Genomic DNA, 18,231 nt, shown 5'->3' with positions numbered 1-18,231 from the left:
AAAAAACCTTCTTATAGTCAATGAGTAATTACTGTTAAGATTGGTAAATAACATGGGATCTTTAGAGCATCTATTAACATTCATCATTTCACCTAATTCTTCCTGTTTGGTTTCCCTATGAATAGATTCACCTTAAAAGATAAATTTTATATTATAGCAATGGAACATAGAATGACATATCAAAAATGCAACCATCTTTAGGAAGAAAATTGCAGTTGCAATATCTATGTGAGCTTGTTTTTTTATCTATGTTGAAAAATAACTGATTCTAGAGAAACCTAACAAACATGTAAGGAATATAAAGTTACTAGTTTATAAATGTATATGTAGAAAATTTTTTAGATATATAATTTAATATGCTTTACTGCCTGAGATCTGTTAGAGGAATCCTCTAATAACCTTGGTGTTGGAATTCTGATAAAGTCCCCACTGCTCCAACCTACTTAAATGTAATTATGGATACACATGTAATTGCACATGGAATTAAACAGAAAAGAAATATTTTTACTGGCTCATCTCCCTGGCTATTAAATCATAAATGCATCTAGAAAGACAGACAAATACCTATGACTACACAACCCTTTAATTTAAGGTTTTAAATTAAAATTCGAGGAATTAGGGTCATCTGCCTGTCTAAAAAATCTATGAATACAAACAGACACACCAACACAGACACACATAAAATTATTATTTTAGTTAATAAACAAGATAGCATATCACAAAAGCAATCCCTGAATGCATCTGGAGAGGGTCATTAAAAACTAAGAATTGTATGTTTAGATTGATGTTCACCCTTACATCACAATTCCCAATCTTGTCTGCTAGTTAGGCTACGGAAAATCCTGAAACTCACCAGTATAAAGTAGTATCCATACAGGGCTGCACAATGATGTATTACAAAAAATTTGTCACCAATCACTTTCCAATACAAAATTATAATGAACAAATCTGTAAGAAAAGAAAAGTGAGTAAGGTATCACATAAGAAGAAAGTTGCACTGTTTTTCAAGTATATTGAACTCTTTCTCCTGCCAACTTATCACTGTCCACTCTGAGCCCAGAGCACTTTGTTCATGCCTCAGTCAGTCTGATTATCTACTTTGCCATAAAACTTCAGCTCCTATATGCCTGTCTCACCCACTCTCTTGTGGCTCCTCCAGAACAAGGACTAGGTTATGGGCATCTTTATACTCTCAGAATCTAGCACAAGGCCCGGCATATAGGTTGGTGCAAAAGTACTTGGGATTTTTGCCATTATTTTTAATGACAAAAACTGCAATTACCTTGTAACAACTTAATTATATGTAATATAAGATTTGTTGAAAACATAAATGAATAACTTGCATCCAGAGTAAAAATAAACAAAAAATAGTATTGAATAAATTTTAAATAAGCTTAAATGACTGATTTTTGTTCAAACAGAGATAAGATGGTCATAGGGAAGGTACAAAATGATCAACTCATTTATAAAACGAAGTCTACAAAAATATTTTAAAAATAAAAAAGAATGCAACTAAATATTAATTCAAAATAGTGATGCCACCAAGAACTATAACTACTAAAAAGAAAAACAAAGAAAAAGGTTCTGAAGTTAAACACTATTACTCAGAAAGTAATTAGTTTATGTTAATAAAATAGAATTGCTCTATGAGGCAGAACATGGTGGCTCACACCTGTAACCCCAGCGCTTTGGGAAGATGAGGTGGGTGGATCACTCGAGGTCAGGAATTCAAGACCAGCCTGGCCAACAGGGTAAAACCCTGTCCCTACTTTAAAAAAAAGTACAAAAATTAGGTGGGTGTGGTGGCACGTGCCTGTAATCCCAGTACTCTGGAGGCTGAGGCAAGAAAATTGCTTGAACCTGAGAGACAAAGATTGCAGTGAGCTGAGATTGCACCACTGCACTGCAGCCTGCACAACAGAGCTAGACTCCAACTCAAAAAAAAAAAAAAAAAAGGAAATTCCTCAGTGTTAACATAACTATTTTTTTTTTTAACCAAATAAACATAAAATGTAGACATGGAAAGAAATAGCAATCATGAATAGATATCAGGGGAGGATTCAGGTTTTATAGGGTCAGAACTTATATGAGGACCTTCTCATTACTAATACAAACTTAAGACATGAATTTAGAAAGAGAAATCATCGAGATTTTCTTTTGGAAAGAAAAAAGAAAACCTGCAAATGTGATTTGAGAGGGAAGAAAACCTGCAAATGTGAAAAATCAAGAAAAGTAATATAACATTATTAGTAATTAACTGCCTGATACATCCTCTCTAAATATATTTATGTACATATTTGGCTGTATATCTTTTGGTCACCAATTTATAAGATAATGATTTTGTAATATGTTCTACAGAGAGAATTTTAAAATTTTTCATTCAGCTTCATTTAGAAAAGTTTGTTTCAGTTCATAACTCTTGTTTCTAAATTTTTGGGGATTATTATCTTATCTGAGAAAACCTTAAGTTTCTTTCATACAAGATTTTCTGGGGACTAACTGGGGACTATCAATTCTGTGAATTGATAATACTTATTAACCAGTGTGTGTGGCATATTATGAGTATTCTGTTGTCCTTGGCAATGACAGCATTTTGTATCAAATGAGCAAACCTTTCCCCAATGTGTTTACATGATTAACTCTTCTTTTATTTGGTCTAACAAATAACCCAACAGCCTTTTCTTTATTTGATTTATTCACTTACTCACTTACATATTTATTTAGAGACAGCTCTCATTCTGTTGCCTAGGCTGGAATGCAGTGGCACAATCTCAGCTCACTGCAGCCTCTACATCCTGAGCTCAAGCAATCCTCCCACCTCAGCCTCATGAGTAGCTGAGGCTACAGGCATACACCACTACTCTTGGCTAATTTTTTAAGCAATTATTGTGTTTTGGTATAATTTAATTTTTTGTTATAATTCACTGCTTGATGGCAGGCAATTTTCTATTAAGTTCATTACTTATCACTTTTATTTCATATTCCATTTTTATTTGTATTTTCTTTCAGTTATTTAACATGTTTAAAAATTATAAAATAGGGTTTCCTATAAAAACGTCCAAATCAGGGATCTGCTATTTCTCATGTTTTACTGAGACAATCCAAAATGTCTTTTCAAATTCGACTTAAAATAACATATTCTTAACTTCTCCTTTACCTCGTCGTAAAAAAAAAAAAAAAAAAAAAAAAAAGGCAACTCCAACCCCATCCAACATGAGGTAAAATAAGAGGGGAATGTGGAGTAGAAAAAGTCCATCCCCTTAACTCACTACAGCTGAAACAGCTTACTTTTGCAAATTTTACCAAAACACAAAATCATGACTACTGGAACACATTTCAAGAACTCTTGCAAGTGAGAAACCCTAAAAGTTAAACTTTGTTAGCCTCACAGTCACTACACTTGAAAGCCTTGTTAGGACAAAAGGGGACCATGTCCTTGCTGATAAAAAATGTCCAGGCCTCAGTTGTTTGAGGCCTCACTCTGTAACTCTGATGTTAAGTGAGAACCAGAAAGCCATTTCATGAAAAGACATCTCATGTTCTATCATCATGGCAGGTACTTTTTCCTCTGCATGTGTCCTAAAAGTTATGTCTCAAATAAACCAAAAGCACAGACTGTGTATTCTTTGTATAATTCTGTGAGTAGTTTAAAAAGAATTAGGCAATAAAACAACATCTCACATACCAGAAATGAGGTAGCCTGAAGCAATAGCAATATTCACGTTTGCAAGTGATGGATCACCCCTGAAAAATAAAAGGGTTCCTTTATTAAGTATATAGGTTGTAGATAACTGCTACTTCTTTTTTCTATAGAGATTTAAATACAATGAAATGCTTTCTAGAGATTCTCGAATGGTAAGCTGTCGTTTTCAAATAACATTGGAAAACACACAATGACAGTTTAACCGAACCGTGACGCATCCTGTGCCACCAGTGTTAGGAGAAAGATGCTGTTCCCAGGAAATCTAGTAGCCTTTTTGTCCAAGATGAACTGTTTTAATCAAGAGATCTTCTAGAGCCCATGCCTTCCATGAATTTTACTCTGGCACTAAGCTAGTCTCCAAATTTTCCTTGAGGATAAATCTTCAACTCAGAATTCAAACTAGGTTGAAATCTTTTTAAGTATCTGAAGTCAATCCATATTGAGGTCCCCAATATTAGGAACAGACCTCTTAGGGATGACTAATAGCACCCAGTGCATTTTCCAAACTTAAGTTTTTAGAACTATTCCCAGAATCCCTAAATCCAGGGCACAGCATAGCATCTGTTTTGTTTTAAATTGGGAGGTCATCCTTCATACCTCCAGTGGCATTTATAATGGATTTAGAGTATACCTAAGGGCCAACTACAGTGGACACTCCAATGTATTAATTTACCTAAGAAGTGTCTCCTGTTAATTCTGGATTCTATTCTAAACCTATCAATGTGCAAAGTACTGTTTTAACTATGATAATGCTTCTAACCACATGGTTACCATAATTTCTTACATATATTAGCTAAAAGTTTTACTACAATAATTTTACCAGGCTGGGCACAGTGGCTCACAACTGTAATCCCAGCACTTTGGGAGGTCGAGGCGGGTGGATCACGAGGTCAAGTGATCGAGACCATCCTGGCCAACATGGTGAAACCCTGTCTCTACTAAAAAATACAAAAATTAGCTGGGCGTGGTGGCGCATGCCTGTAGTCCCAACTACTCAGAAGGCTGTGGCAGGAGAATTGCTTGAATCTGGGAGGTGAAGTTTGCAGTGAGCCGAGATCGCACCACTGCATTCCAGCCTGGCGCCTGGCAACAGAGCAAGACTCTGTCTCAAAAATAAATAAATAAAAAGAAAAAACAGAAAAACAGCATCCCAATGAAAATGTATCAATACTGATGTAATTGTTATGGGAATGATTTTATATTTTTTAATGTAAAAAGTCCTTGCAGTCAAATGGTGGTGGTAAAAGACCAGGCTAAATCACCCTACATCCCCGAGCCGACAACAACCACATCTCAAGGCAGTGCTTCTTCAAACATGCCTCCTCTCTCAAATGAAGCTGAACTAAGTCTTCTCATATAACACCAGGAAGCAGTCTGCAAAATGTCTGCCATTGGAATGACTTTTAAGTTTTTCTAAAAGAACCATCTTACATATTATCCTATTACTGCTGAAAATAGTTATTATTAGTACATGTGCTTCAAATCTTGCGGTACTAAATTCCTCTCACATGGCCATCTGTAACTCTCATTTCTTTGATATCAAACAAGGAGTCAAACATAAATTGGAGGCAAAAAGGTCTTCAGTAGACATTATCCAAGTTGACTATCCTATCTCAATAATTTTTCTTCAGAACCGTGATTACAATAACTTTGCTTTACTCATTAACACAGTAAAAATATTTAAATTATCATCATATTCTCCTTGTTTGGGATAACAATTGCTATACTGAGGCAAAATGGCCTTCATTTGTATTCAAATCTAAAATAAATCATTTAAATGCACTTTGCTGAAATGTCTGAACACAAGCATTTTAATAACTCATACGCCATCGATATGTTTTCTGTTTTAAAGTAAGTGATGTTCTTATAAATAATTAATATCAAAACATAAATCAAATTGGCAATCTTAGAAAAAGAAACAGCTTACCAAAGTGGATCAGCTTTAGTAGCCTCATCGAATAAGAAAATGTACAGGCCAAAAATACCAACCACCAAGGAATGGCATGTGGATACTACCCTGAGATGAAACACAAGGATTTTACCTTCTTTGCAATAAAATTTAACTAATTCTGACAAGACATAGAACATTCTCAACAAGTTACACCTTGAAACATTTATATACCGGAGTGGAGTATAATGCAAAATTGCCATTTGGAAAGCCAAGGGCCACAGCTTTACTTTGGAATAAAGGAGGAGGAAGATACCGAGGCCCACAATTTCCTGCTGGAGAACAGGTGAATCACTTCTTGGTTAAAAGTTCTAAGACAGATGCATACATGATGATGCAGCTGACAGACTTCTGTGTGGACAGATGGCAACTGGCAAGGCCAGTACCCTGTACCCTGCTCCAAGCTCCAGCCCCAACAGCATCAATGCAGGATAAGTTTCCTGCTCCATTCAGCTTCCAATCTACTGACCTTAACAAACTCCATATCCTTAAAACAATTCAAATGGATCATAATATGAAGATTTATTTCTTGGGAGACTTCAGTTTTTAAAGTACATTGACATGCACTATTACACCAGATTCTTGTAACAAATTTGTAAGAAATCGAGTGTAGCTATTATTAATGCCTCTTTATCATTATTATGAAAGCACTTCTAAATAGAGAAATTGAGGACCATGAATTTATACAGAAAATTTGTTTTTAAAAGAAACACCCAAGTAAAAGCACAGCGTTCTCAAGATCCAGGTCAAGTTGTCTTTTACAGAAGGAATAACTTTAACCTAAAAACCATCAGTTTCTATGAATATATCTTGTTAATAAATTTAATGACATGACCACTTCTCAAGCTCTATATTATGTTACTTAAAGAACTATATTCAGGAAACTGTATTTATCCATACAATGAAGTTTTTTTACCCAACAATTTCAGATTTCCCACATCTTTACAAAGTAGTTCACAAGTAACGAAGCTTCTTTTCTCTTCATTAGAATAAAAGATGAGAGGAACAGCAAAGTTTTCTCTCTAAAAATTACTGGTGTGCAATAAATTTTTCTCTACAATATGATCCCAAATCTTTAAAAGTAAGTAAAATATATCAACTAATATTAGGCTTGGTATCAGAAAATTTCATTGTAACTTGAAAAACCAATATACTTGACCTAATAGATGATGTGTTACAAAATAGATCTATCATGCTAAATCAAGCCATATTTTAAATATGGAAAGATTCTAATTTAAAGGCATTGACCAAGTATCATTTATAATACCTAAGAATCATTTTGAAATGTGAATAATTAATCCAATTTATCTGATTTACAAGTCTATAATTTTCATGCCAAGCACTGCAGTATTCCGTTTGAGCACAGGATAATAATGTAAATTCCTTGGCCAAACATGGTGGCTCAACATGTATAATCCCAGCACTTTGGGAAGCCAAGGCAGGCAGGTCATCTGAGGTCAGGAGTTTGAGACCAGTCTAGCCAACAAGGTGAAATTCTGTCTCTACCAAAAATACAAAAATTAGCTGGGTGTGGTGATACACACCTGTATTCCCAGCTGTCTGAGAGGCTGAGGCACAAGAATTGCTTGAAACTGGGAGGGAGGGGTTTCGGTGAGCAAAAATCACACCACTGTACTTCAGCCTGGGCAACAAGAGTGAGACTCTGTCTCAAAAAAAAAAAAAGTTAAGTTCCTCAATATCAAACAAAACACTCCATCTAAATGATCATACATCCAGCTCTCTATTGTTATTCAAAAGTTCTATAAAAGAAAAAACATATAACCTCTCTCACTAACTTGTTTTACTGTTTCGTAACCATAGTTAGAAAGCTCCCTTTTGAAAAAAACCTAACTTTTAATTTCTGACACTCAGGCCTCAGATTTACTTCTCTTTTGAGAAGTTATATGGTAAATGAAAAGCATTCTCAGCCCTTGGCTGATGGAAATGTTATATAATTCAGGACAGAAAAGTTAAATGTTACTTGGTCCAGTCAAATACCTCCCTCTACAATGAAAAGGAACAACCAATACCCTGTTCTCACTCATACACTATCCGTATTAGAAGTCTATACTATATTTTCAGAAACTTCTGTTAAAAAGAATTCTGTATTTTATTAAGATCATATTCCTAGCAAATGAAAAATTAGATTCCTTAGTATCTAAAAAGAAATTCCAAGATGCTACCCAAGGTAAAATATTTCAATTTTTTTCAAAGAGGTTAGAAATGTTTGTACACATAAAGAGACAACACACTAAAGAAATGATTAATGACCATTTTAGAAGAGTAATTTTAAGTTACTGATTTAATCATGAGTAGTGTAAATAATGCCAACAGAAATTAGATCGCTCAGTCAAAAAGACTTCACTTATAGAGAAAGATTAAAAAAAAAGTAGTATTTCAACACAATAAGACTTTTGATGTAACAGGTAAGAAACTGGATATAAATAATTAAGAAAATTTTTTTATTTTATAAGATCTAACACCTGTAATATATATGTTTCCAGAAAAAGTTGCAAGTACAGAAATTTCTCACTTTTAATCACAGTGCTGTGTCTCAAGTGAGCACTTCCAGTAGTTGATTTTCCTCCAGTTCTTTGTATACTAGATGGCTCAGACTACTCATTGTTCAGAGACTCTCTCCTGATTACTAGAAAGAATTATGTGTGTTTATCTGTACTTTTCAAACTGGAGGCTGATTTTTAAGACATTATACATACTTCACACAAACTATAGCCTCCTCTTCCTACTTTGGATTCCACCTCACAGCTTAAGTCCTATGTAAACAAAGCTGGAGTGAGAAGTAGGAGCGACCTTCAGAGAAAGAGAAAACACCATTGAATACCTAAATGAATTTTATATAATCCCAGACTCCTTTTTCAAATAGAAACTCAGTTTCCCAAGTGGTATTTCCCGTATCGTAGAATGGCAGTGGTAAGACTAGATAACACAAAATATTTTTTCAATTTCATTTCATTTTCATCTTGGCTTCTATCTCTCTGTATCCTCCCTATTTCTTTGACTTGCAGCTACCTAACATTCAAATACCTATCCCTATCCTAACCACAGTAAAAAGGAAGTGAAAATAGTTCAAAATTTAATCAGAGAATTTATGTACCCCCTTCTCCTTGCTACCGTTCCATCTATCTTCATGTGTTAGAAAAGATTTTTTAAAGTAATGGTATCTCTAGTATAACACATTTGAACAATATTTTTGTGCTAGTCTTCAGACAAAATCATATTGCTTTTTTTTTTTGAAAATATGTGAAGAAATAATTTTTGCTTTCTGGCTGAAAAGAACTTTGGCATGTATGAACCTGATATATCATTGTAAAGTGCAAAAGAAAACAACTAAAGTCTTCTTAAAATCACAGTCTGAGTTATAAAAGTAGATGCCTGCAAACCAATTTGGTTCAAAAAAGGGGAATTTCAAGTCAAACATAACCATTCTCAAATAAATATTCAGACACTAACAATTTCTTAAATTTTAAAAGGAAATTTCAATGAAAAATAATTATAGCAAACTTTAGAGACTTGCATTTTATGGTTAGCATTAACTTCAACTAAATAGCAACAACAAAAAATATGGTCAGAGCTCCTCCAACTCACCAAAGTTTACAAATACGCAGCAATGTTTGGGCACTTAAAATGCTCTAAAGCAAGTGAAGCAGTCATCTGAGCCATTTTGTGTTGGAAATCTTGTGAGATGAATGAGTCGTACACACACAAAAATATTGCAACCAACTTTTTAAAACTCTGGCAGAGAGTGGTGACTCATGCCTGTAATCCCAGCACTTTGGGAGGGCAAGGTGAATGGATCACCAGAGGTCAGGAGTTTGAGAGCAGCCTGGCCAACATAGTGAAACTCTGTCTCTATTAAAAATACAAAAATTAGCTGGGCATGATGGTGCATGCCTGTTTTCCTTGCAACTCAGAAGTTTGAGGCAGGAGAATCACTTGAACCGGGGATGTGGAGGCTGCAGTGAGCCAAGATTGCGCCACTGCCCTCCAGCCTGAGTGACAGAGCAAGATGCTGTCTCAAAAAAACATAAAATAAAAATAAAAAATAAAACCCCAGCAGATTTCTGTATGAATAGATGTCTAATTCTTTCTCCATTTAATTTTTTGTTTTAAAAGAAATCTAAAAAGCAATTTTTACTTTAAAATTTTGTAAGAAAATAAATACTGGCTCTAAATTATAATGCAAAGTTCATGAAAAGATTCATATGTACTGACTGCACACTTTGGTCTCTGGTGTGTAGAGTTTAACTGCCCCAGGCCTGGCTAAGTTGGCCAATGCTATATGGTATAAGCTACTCAAAAGTACAACTAACTTTTTCTTCCATCATCATTTTCAAAGAAGATGTTTGTTATGAATATTCCCAAGAACACAAAAGTGCTAGTACTCATCCACAGTCAGCTGAAGTCTACTTCATCTTCACACACTTCCCCAGAAACTTAAATACATTTCTCCTAACATCTTTCAATATAAGAATTCTTAAACTAGTTTGTATGAGATCATCTATTTGTTTTTTCTTTTATTCCTAAGATCAAATAAAAATTTGGCCTTACATTTTATTAGATCCTAAATGAAAGACTTTTTGAAATATTTTAAATAATTTTATCTAATAAACTAGTTTCTTTTCATCAATTACATTTTCATATGCTTTACCTTGAGTTCCATTCAATCTTCTTTTCAAAGGTGAGACTATTGAAACCTGGAGAAACTTTTGCTGAAAACCAGTAACTTACAAAGTAGAAGAGAAGCTGAAAGGTGAAAAAGCTGGTACAAATAATGCTGATGAACAATTTCGTGTTGACATCCATCTTTCTTCAACCTGTTAAGATAAATGACAGCTATAAATTGTCATCTCATGATAAACCTGGAATAAATTCTTTTTAAGAAATAGGTCTTGTAATTTTAGTAATTTTCAAAATTTAGAACAAATGTTAAGAATACAAAGAAACTGTAAGAATTCTTGGTCTTTTGTATATTTATGTTTGTATTCAGAATAAAAGAAAAATATCTATCTTAAAGATATAACAATATATTATAGATATTGTAGATGTCACTTATAATTTTAGCATCATGATAGTCAAAATTATCTAAGTCTCAGAGTTTAACAGAGAATGTCAAAGACTATAAATGAAAAGTATTCTTTTAATAATATTTTAACTATATTTAGGACAAATCACCTGCTTTCTTTTTTATTTATTTTTTCTTTTTTGAGATAGTTTCAAAATTGTTGCCTAGGCTGAAGAGCAATGGCGCAATCTCAGCTCACCGCAACCTCCGCCTCCCGGGTTCAAGCAATTCTCCTGCCTCAGCCTCCCAATTAGCTGGGATTACAGGCATGCACCACCAAGCCTGGCTAATTTTGTATTTTTAGTAGAGACACGGTTTCTCCATGTTGGTCAGGCTGGTCTCAAACTCCCAACCTCAAACTCCCGCCTCAGCCTCCCAAAGTGCTGGGATTACAGGCATGAGCCACCACACCCAGCCACACCTGACTTTTTTAATCTCTCAATTTCTCATCTATGAAATGAAAGACTTGATTAGATAATTTCTAAGAAACAAGCCAAAAATCATAGAACATTGCCTGCAATAACAAAATATAATTACATAATTAAAAAACAAAACAAAACAAATTTTGCAGCAGGACAAACAACATTTAAAACAAAATTAAAATCTTAAGAACAGTCTTAGAAAAGGGTCACACCACTGTTGAGGCAAGAGAATGGAGTCTTGAAGCAGGGAACCTAAGGCCAATTCATCCTGACTTCCTAAAACTACATCAAAGGGAAACCCCCAACTTTCCAAACCTAAGTAATAACAGAACTGGAAGTTACTCCCTTTGCAAACCCCTCCCACTTTTCTGAGTGGCAAATGAAAAATTGAAAGTACTTATGATTGGCTGCTTTCCTCAACCAATCAAATGTTTACATAGGAATGTAACTTTATAACTTCATTTCAGCCTCTGATTGATTGCTTTCTCCAATCAATCTGACCAATTGCCAGCTAAGTATTCATTTGCACACAAGTATAACTTTTTTTTTTTTCCAAGATAGAGCCTTGCTCTGTCTCCCAGGCTGGAGTGCAGTGGTGTGATCTCCACTCACTACAACATCCCAGGTTCAAGCAGTTCTCCTGCCTCAGCCTCCCAAGCAACTGGGATTACAGACACGTGCCACCAGACAGCTAATTTTTGTAATTTTAGTAGAGACAGGGTTTCACTATGTTGGCCAGACCGGTCTGGAACACCTGAACTCGTAATCGGCCTCACCTGGGCCTCCCAAACTGCTGGAATTATAGGTGTGAACCACCACACCCCATAGAAGTGTAACTTTGTAACTTCAGCCTCTGATTGGTTTTCCTCAACCGATCAGTCTGATTGTGGGGCACTACTTCATTTGCATTGGGTGTTCACCAAGTGACCAACGGGAAACCTCTAGAGGGTATTTAACCCCAGAAAATTCTGTAACCAAGCTCTTGAGCCCCTATGGTAAGACCATCTCCCACCCTGTGGAGTGTACTTTCATTTTTGAATGAATCTCTGCTTTTGTTGCTTCTTTCCTTGCTTTATTTGTGCATTTTGTCCAATTCTGTGTTCAAAACGCCAAGAACCTGAATACCCTCCACAGCTAACACTGTCACTGCATAAATGAGAATTTAACTTTAAAAACACGTTCTTCAATCACACATATTCTTGGAGTAAAAGGCCTGCAAGACCTTTTATCCCTTTAAAAAGAAAAGATTTTTATAAAAGAGCTTCAGGTCTTAACAACAGACTTAGCAGAGAGAATAGTACTACACATATATGCACACTCAAAGTGAGTTTTCTATCTCATTGAGCTGAATTTTATTTGGCTCCTAAAAATCTTAGGAACATTCAGACAAAAAAAAAAAACAGGCACTAAAGCATTTGCTCATATCCAGCAAATGTAACATTTCTATGGCTCCATCTTTGATAGAGCCTCCAATGAAAAGGAAATAAATCAATACACATTTCCAGCCACCTAATGCAAAGAAATAAAGTCACCTACTGAAGTCAATTCACCAGAGAAAAGGCAAATCATTGACTGCACTAGCAATAACCCCACTTCATTCCCTTCCAACCAGGATATGGTAATAAGAATCAGTCTCCCACAGGGCCCCTTCTGACAGAATTCATATGTCTATAATGAATTCTTTCCTCATTCTTTTTGTGTGTCTGTGCTTGATAATAATATTGATATTACAATTCTTCTCTATGAGACTCCATTAACTTTATTGCTCCTTTACTTCTTTTTAATAACATATGTTTACTGAGTATTAAAATTTTAATTTGTGACCTTTTAGTCTAGGTTTAATATTAACCAAATAATACATAAAAGCTTTATATATAAATTAAGCATCACCATAATTTGCTAAGTGGGATGTAAGGAAAATAATGCTTTCCTAAGATTAAAGCAAATAGGAAGCCAGATAGACACAAAGTTGGAAATACATAATCAATAATCAGAAGAGAATGGAGAATCTAATCTTCGATGTGAGGAGGTTTGCCCTGAAAACTTTTGTATGCTCTCTGCTGTCCTAGAGCAGTAGGTGGGTATGGGCTGCTCATTTAGTATTGTTAAAATTAAATGTACACAAGCCATTTATTTCATGAATATTAAAAGGTGTCATAAAACATTTATATCATACCTTATCCATTTTATGAATTATTCATTTAACTAATATATTTAAAAGCACTCAAACAATTCTCCATTAAAAAAATGTACTTCATCGTCCCTGCCAAAATCAAGTTTTTAAGTCTTTGTTATACTGGATGAATACTATTATTGTCAACAGAATTATTTTCAGGTAAGACTTTGGGATATATGTTGAGGGTCTCCCTTTGCAAAAATGTTTCATTTAAAGCTAAATAAAGAGCTCCATATATTCAAGCTGTGACTTCCATTAAAGGTTTGACAGAGAGAAGCTAATTAAATTGTTCTACTCTCAGCTGTGCCTCTTAGTAAACAGCTGCTTTCTTAATCAGTCATGCCAAATCAAGAACTAATCTAGAGAGCTTTACAAATTTCCCCAGAAAACCAAGGCTTCTGGTAGGAAGCAACCGGCCCTGTTCATTCACTTTAGTGCATGAATCAGGAAAGAAAATGGTAAAAAGTGATAAAACCAAAAGATGCTCATTACTAACATATATTAAGGGCCTGGGAGACTGTGGTGATTATTAAGTATAGGAATATACAGAAAAAGTGGAAAGCCTAAGATCTACTTCATATACCTCTACATGTAGCTAGTAGCTGGCAGAAGGCTGGGATACTAGTTGGCCTAGAGAGGAGTAGTTGAAACAGATATGGGAAATACTGCTGCAACAATTTTCAAGAGTGTCTAGACATGAACTCAAAAACATAATTAGTCCATCTTGATTCACAGGAATTGTGGACAACAAAGAAACTTTTCTGGAGACCTGTTGAATGAAATAATGTTTATACTTTTCAATCAAAATGGTTTACATAAACTTTAATTGATGTTGATTTCTTACCAGGGAAAAACATGAAAAAGTCTGAAGTACAGTCATGCACTGCATAATGATATTTCAGTCGATGACAGACCACATACACAATGATGGTCCCATAAGATGAAAATGGAGCTGAAAATTCCTATCACCTAGAGACACTGTAGCCATCATAACACCATAGCACAACACATTACTCATGTGTTTGTGGTGATGCTGGTGTAAATAAACCTACTGCATTGACGGCCATATAAAAGTCTAGCACATACAATTATGTGCAGTACATAATAGTTGATTATGATAATAAACGACTATGTTACTGGCTTATGCATTTACTATACTATACCTTATATCATGATTTTACAGTGTATCCCTTCTATCTATTAAAAAAAAAAGATACACACACACAATTAACTGTAAAACAGCCTCAGGAAAGTCCTTCAGGAGGTATTCCAGAAGAAGGATTGTTCTCACAGGAGATGACAGCTCCATGTGTGTTATTGCCCCTGAAGACCTCCCAGTGAAATAAGACGTGGAAGTGGAAGACATAGTGATATTGATGGTTCTGACCCTATGCGGACCTAGGCTAATGTGTGTGTTGAGTCTGTTTTTAACAAAAGTAAAAAACAAAAATTTAATTTTAAAAACAGAAAGTTTGTAAAATAAAGATATAAAGAAAATCTTTTCTCTATAGCTGTACAATGTGTTTGTTTTCAGACAAGTGTTATTAAAAAGAATCAAAGGCCAGGCGTGGTGGCTCACCCCTGCAATCCCAGAACTTTGAAAGGCCAAGGCAGGCAGATCACCTGAGGTCAGGATTTGAGACCAGACTGGTCAATGTGGTGAAACCCTGTCCCTACTGAAAATACAAAAAATTAGCCAGGCATGGTGATGCGTGTCTACAATCCCAACAACTGGAGAGGCTGAGGCAGAAGAATCGCTTGAACCTGGGAGGCGGAGGTTGGAATGAGCCACGATCACACCACTGCACTCCAATCTAGGTTACAAGAGCAAAACTGTCTCAAAAAAAAAAAAAAAAATCAAAGGTCTAAATTTAAAAGTGTATAAAATAAAAAAGAAACTAAGGCTAATTTATTGAATAAAATTTTTTAATAAATTTAGTGTAGCCTAAGTCTAAAGTGTTTATAAACTCTTCAGCAGTGTTCAGTAATGTCCTAGCCCTCCACATTCACTCACCACTCACTGATTAACAGAGGAGCTTCTAGTCCTGCAAGTTCCATTCACAATAATTGCGCCACACAGGTGGTGTACCATTTTTATCTTTTTTTTTCTTTTATTTGGACACAAGTTCTATGTCATCCAGGCTGGAGTGCACTGGCACAATCATACCTCACTGTAACCTCAAATTTCTAGGCTGAAGTGATCCTCCCATTTCAGCCTCCCATGTAGCTAGGACTACAGGCACATGCCACCACATCTAGCTTTTTTTTTTTTTTTGAGATGGATTTTTGCTCTTGTTGCCCAGGCTGAAGTGCAATGGCGCAATCTCAGCTCACCACAACCTCCACCTCCCAGGTTCAAGCTATTCTCCTGCCTCAGCCTCCTGAGTAGCTGGGACTATAGGCACGTACCACCATGCCCAGCTAATTTTTATATTTTTGGTAGAGACAGGGTTTCACCATGTTGGCCAGGATGGTCTCAATCTCTTGACCTCATGATCTGCCCACCTCGGCCTCTGAAAGTGCTGGGATTAAAGGTGTGAGCCACTGTGCCTGGCCTTTTTTATTTTATTTTTTGCAGAGACTGGGTCTCACTATGTTGCCCAGGATGGTCTCAAAGACCTGGCCTCGACTGATCCTCCCACCTCGGCCTCCCAAACCACTGGGATTACAGGTTTGAGCCACTGTGCCTAGTCCAATTTTTAATGTTTTATACTATATTTTTAACTGTACCTTTTCTATGTTTAGATACACAAATACTTGCTATTGTATAGCAACTGCCTACAGTATTCAGTACAGTAAATGCGTACAGGTTTGTAGCCTAGGAGCAACAGGTTATGCCATATAGCCTAGGTGTGTGGTAGGCTATTCCATCGAGGTTTGCGATAAGTGCAGTCTATGATGTTCGCACAATAATAAAATTGTGTTAAGGACACATTTCTTAGAATGTATCCCCATCATTAAGCAATGCGTGACTATACATGTCTTAACTATCAGCTATGAGAGCCCTTCTCTTCCAGCAGGAGGACTCCCAGAGGCAGGGCCCCAGGAAACAGCACTGCCAGGGCTGATTCAGTCTTCACATCAAAAAACAATCCATCCATCTGTCTCTGGTCCACCATGAGCCAGGCACTGTGCTGGTGCTTGGAATATAATGTAGGATGACATGCTTACAGCCAGTAGGGTTACAAAGAAACTGATCCTCACCATACAAAGTAGAAAGTGCAGGGTACTAAGGGAATGTTCTCTGCTTTCCAAAGAATAAATACCCAGGAGAGGTGACACATAACAGTGAGGAGGTATCCAAAAGTATTTGAGATGAACCAAGAGGACATCTTCTCTTCCACTGAAATCCCAAAAAGATGCTTTCAGGCTGGAGCCAAAAATACTCAGTTCTCTGCCAGGCTCATGCCTGTAATTCCGGCACTTTGGGAGGCCCAGGTGGGAAGTTCGTTTCAGGCCAGGAGTTCAAGACCAGCCTGGACAACATTAATGAGACCCTGTCTCTACAAAAAATAGAAAAATTAGCTGGGTGTGGTAGCACATTCCTGAAGTCCCAACTACTCAGGAAGCAGAGATGGGAGGATCATTTGAGCCCAGGAGATTGAGACTACAGTGAGCTATGACTGTGTACCACAGCACTCCAGCATGAGCAATTGTGCAAGACACTGTTTCAGAAAGAAAGGGAGGGAAGGAAAGAAGAAAGTAGAGGAGGAGGGAAAGAAGGAAGGACAGGAGGAGGGAAGGAAGGGAGGAAAGGTCAATTTTAAAGGAAATTGACTTTTTTAAAAAAAAAGACTCAGTTGTACTAGGTGAGGTTAGGATTACCAGCCCTTCCCCACCAAAACACAATCAAAACACTCATTTTCCCCGTTTGTGATTCCTTTGTAAATACAGAAATTCCTTAGAGAGCATCTCAAAATCACCAGTGCCACTTCCATGCACATACACAACCCCACTCCTTCATTTTCTGATATAATCACCCAGTGAGAACCACTCCTGTAGTGTTTTGCAGTTAAAATCCTTAAAAAGAAGAGGAAGAGGTCTGTGTGTTTGTCTTCAAGGGCAGCAAAGAAGGCGGAAGCTGGGAAGAATGCCCCACTTACACTTAGCGTTCCTTTTCCCATCTCTGGCAAGCTCCCTTTCCTATTCCCCACATTGATTCCAAATATTCACTGCTCTCAATCTCTAGTTCTCCCTCTTAAAATAGATGAGGTTTCATCCCATTTCACAAAGAAAATGAAGGCTATCAGGCATAAACACCTTTAACTTGGCAATGTTTACTACCTCCCTCCGACCCCCACTACCTGAACTTCTTCTCTGCATACTATAGGTTCTGCCTTGCCACACGCCCTGCACCTTCAATAGTGCTTATACTGTGTGCAACTAGATTCCACCACCTACTGTACACCAGCCCTGAATGGTCAGCCACCCTCTGGATGGGTTCCATTTGGGCATCCCAGAGGCTCTGCAGGTTCTACTTGGCCCAAGCTGAACTTAACCTCAACCAGCGCTTCTTCGTGGTGCCATACCTCAGTGAATGACATGGACATCCACAACGCTGCCCCATCTTCCAACCTGGAACAGTTCAGTCATCCTTGATTCCTTCCTATACCTCACCTCCACAAATAACTGACCAACAAATCCTGGTAGATCAAAGGACACCAAGTGATGGACAGCTTGATTCCAGCAAAGCTCTGAAAGTTTCTTATGAAAGCCTTATGAATAATACCAAAAAAAAGTGGCTAGATTAACAAAGTTAGTGAACCCCAGAGCTAGCTGAAAAACTAGAAGCGGCATGTAAATCAGTGATCCAAAGTAGAAATGAAAAATATCTGTTGATATTTTATACGGTTTTCTCTTTTTGGTCCTGTTTTAGTAAATATTTTTTGTAAATATTTG

The 18,231-nt window shown here is 36.4% G+C and overlaps 1 protein-coding gene across 14 annotated transcripts in view; it reads right to left on the bottom strand.

Annotated features, from left to right (window-relative positions):
* The window catches only part of TLCD4 (TLC domain containing 4), a 112,928-nt gene that overhangs the window by 37,238 nt on the left and 57,459 nt on the right, over positions 1-18,231 (bottom strand). For 9 of the 14 annotated variants that reach the window (XM_078332571.1, XM_078332573.1, XM_054236572.2 and 6 more), the window contains 4 exons: positions 10,321-10,486; positions 5,631-5,720; positions 3,686-3,744; positions 854-948 (listed from right to left, as the gene is read on the bottom strand). In XM_078332571.1, coding sequence (XP_078188697.1) covers positions 854-948; positions 3,686-3,744; positions 5,631-5,720; positions 10,321-10,475 — 399 coding nt within the window. In that variant the 5' untranslated portion in view covers positions 10,476-10,486. Of the gene's footprint in view, positions 1-853; positions 949-3,685; positions 3,745-5,630; positions 5,721-7,195; positions 7,315-10,320; positions 10,487-18,231 lie in introns of all 14 variants that reach the window. The other 5 variants (XM_078332577.1, XM_078332578.1, XM_078332576.1 and 2 more) reach the window with 2 other exon arrangements.

The sequence above is a fragment of the Callithrix jacchus genome, chromosome 7 (genome assembly GCF_049354715.1).
Source record: "Callithrix jacchus isolate 240 chromosome 7, calJac240_pri, whole genome shotgun sequence".
In the NCBI taxonomy this organism is placed as follows: Eukaryota; Metazoa; Chordata; class Mammalia; order Primates; family Cebidae; genus Callithrix; species Callithrix jacchus.
Note: the sequence above shows the minus strand (reverse complement) of the source record. Positions and strands in the feature narration are given on the sequence as shown.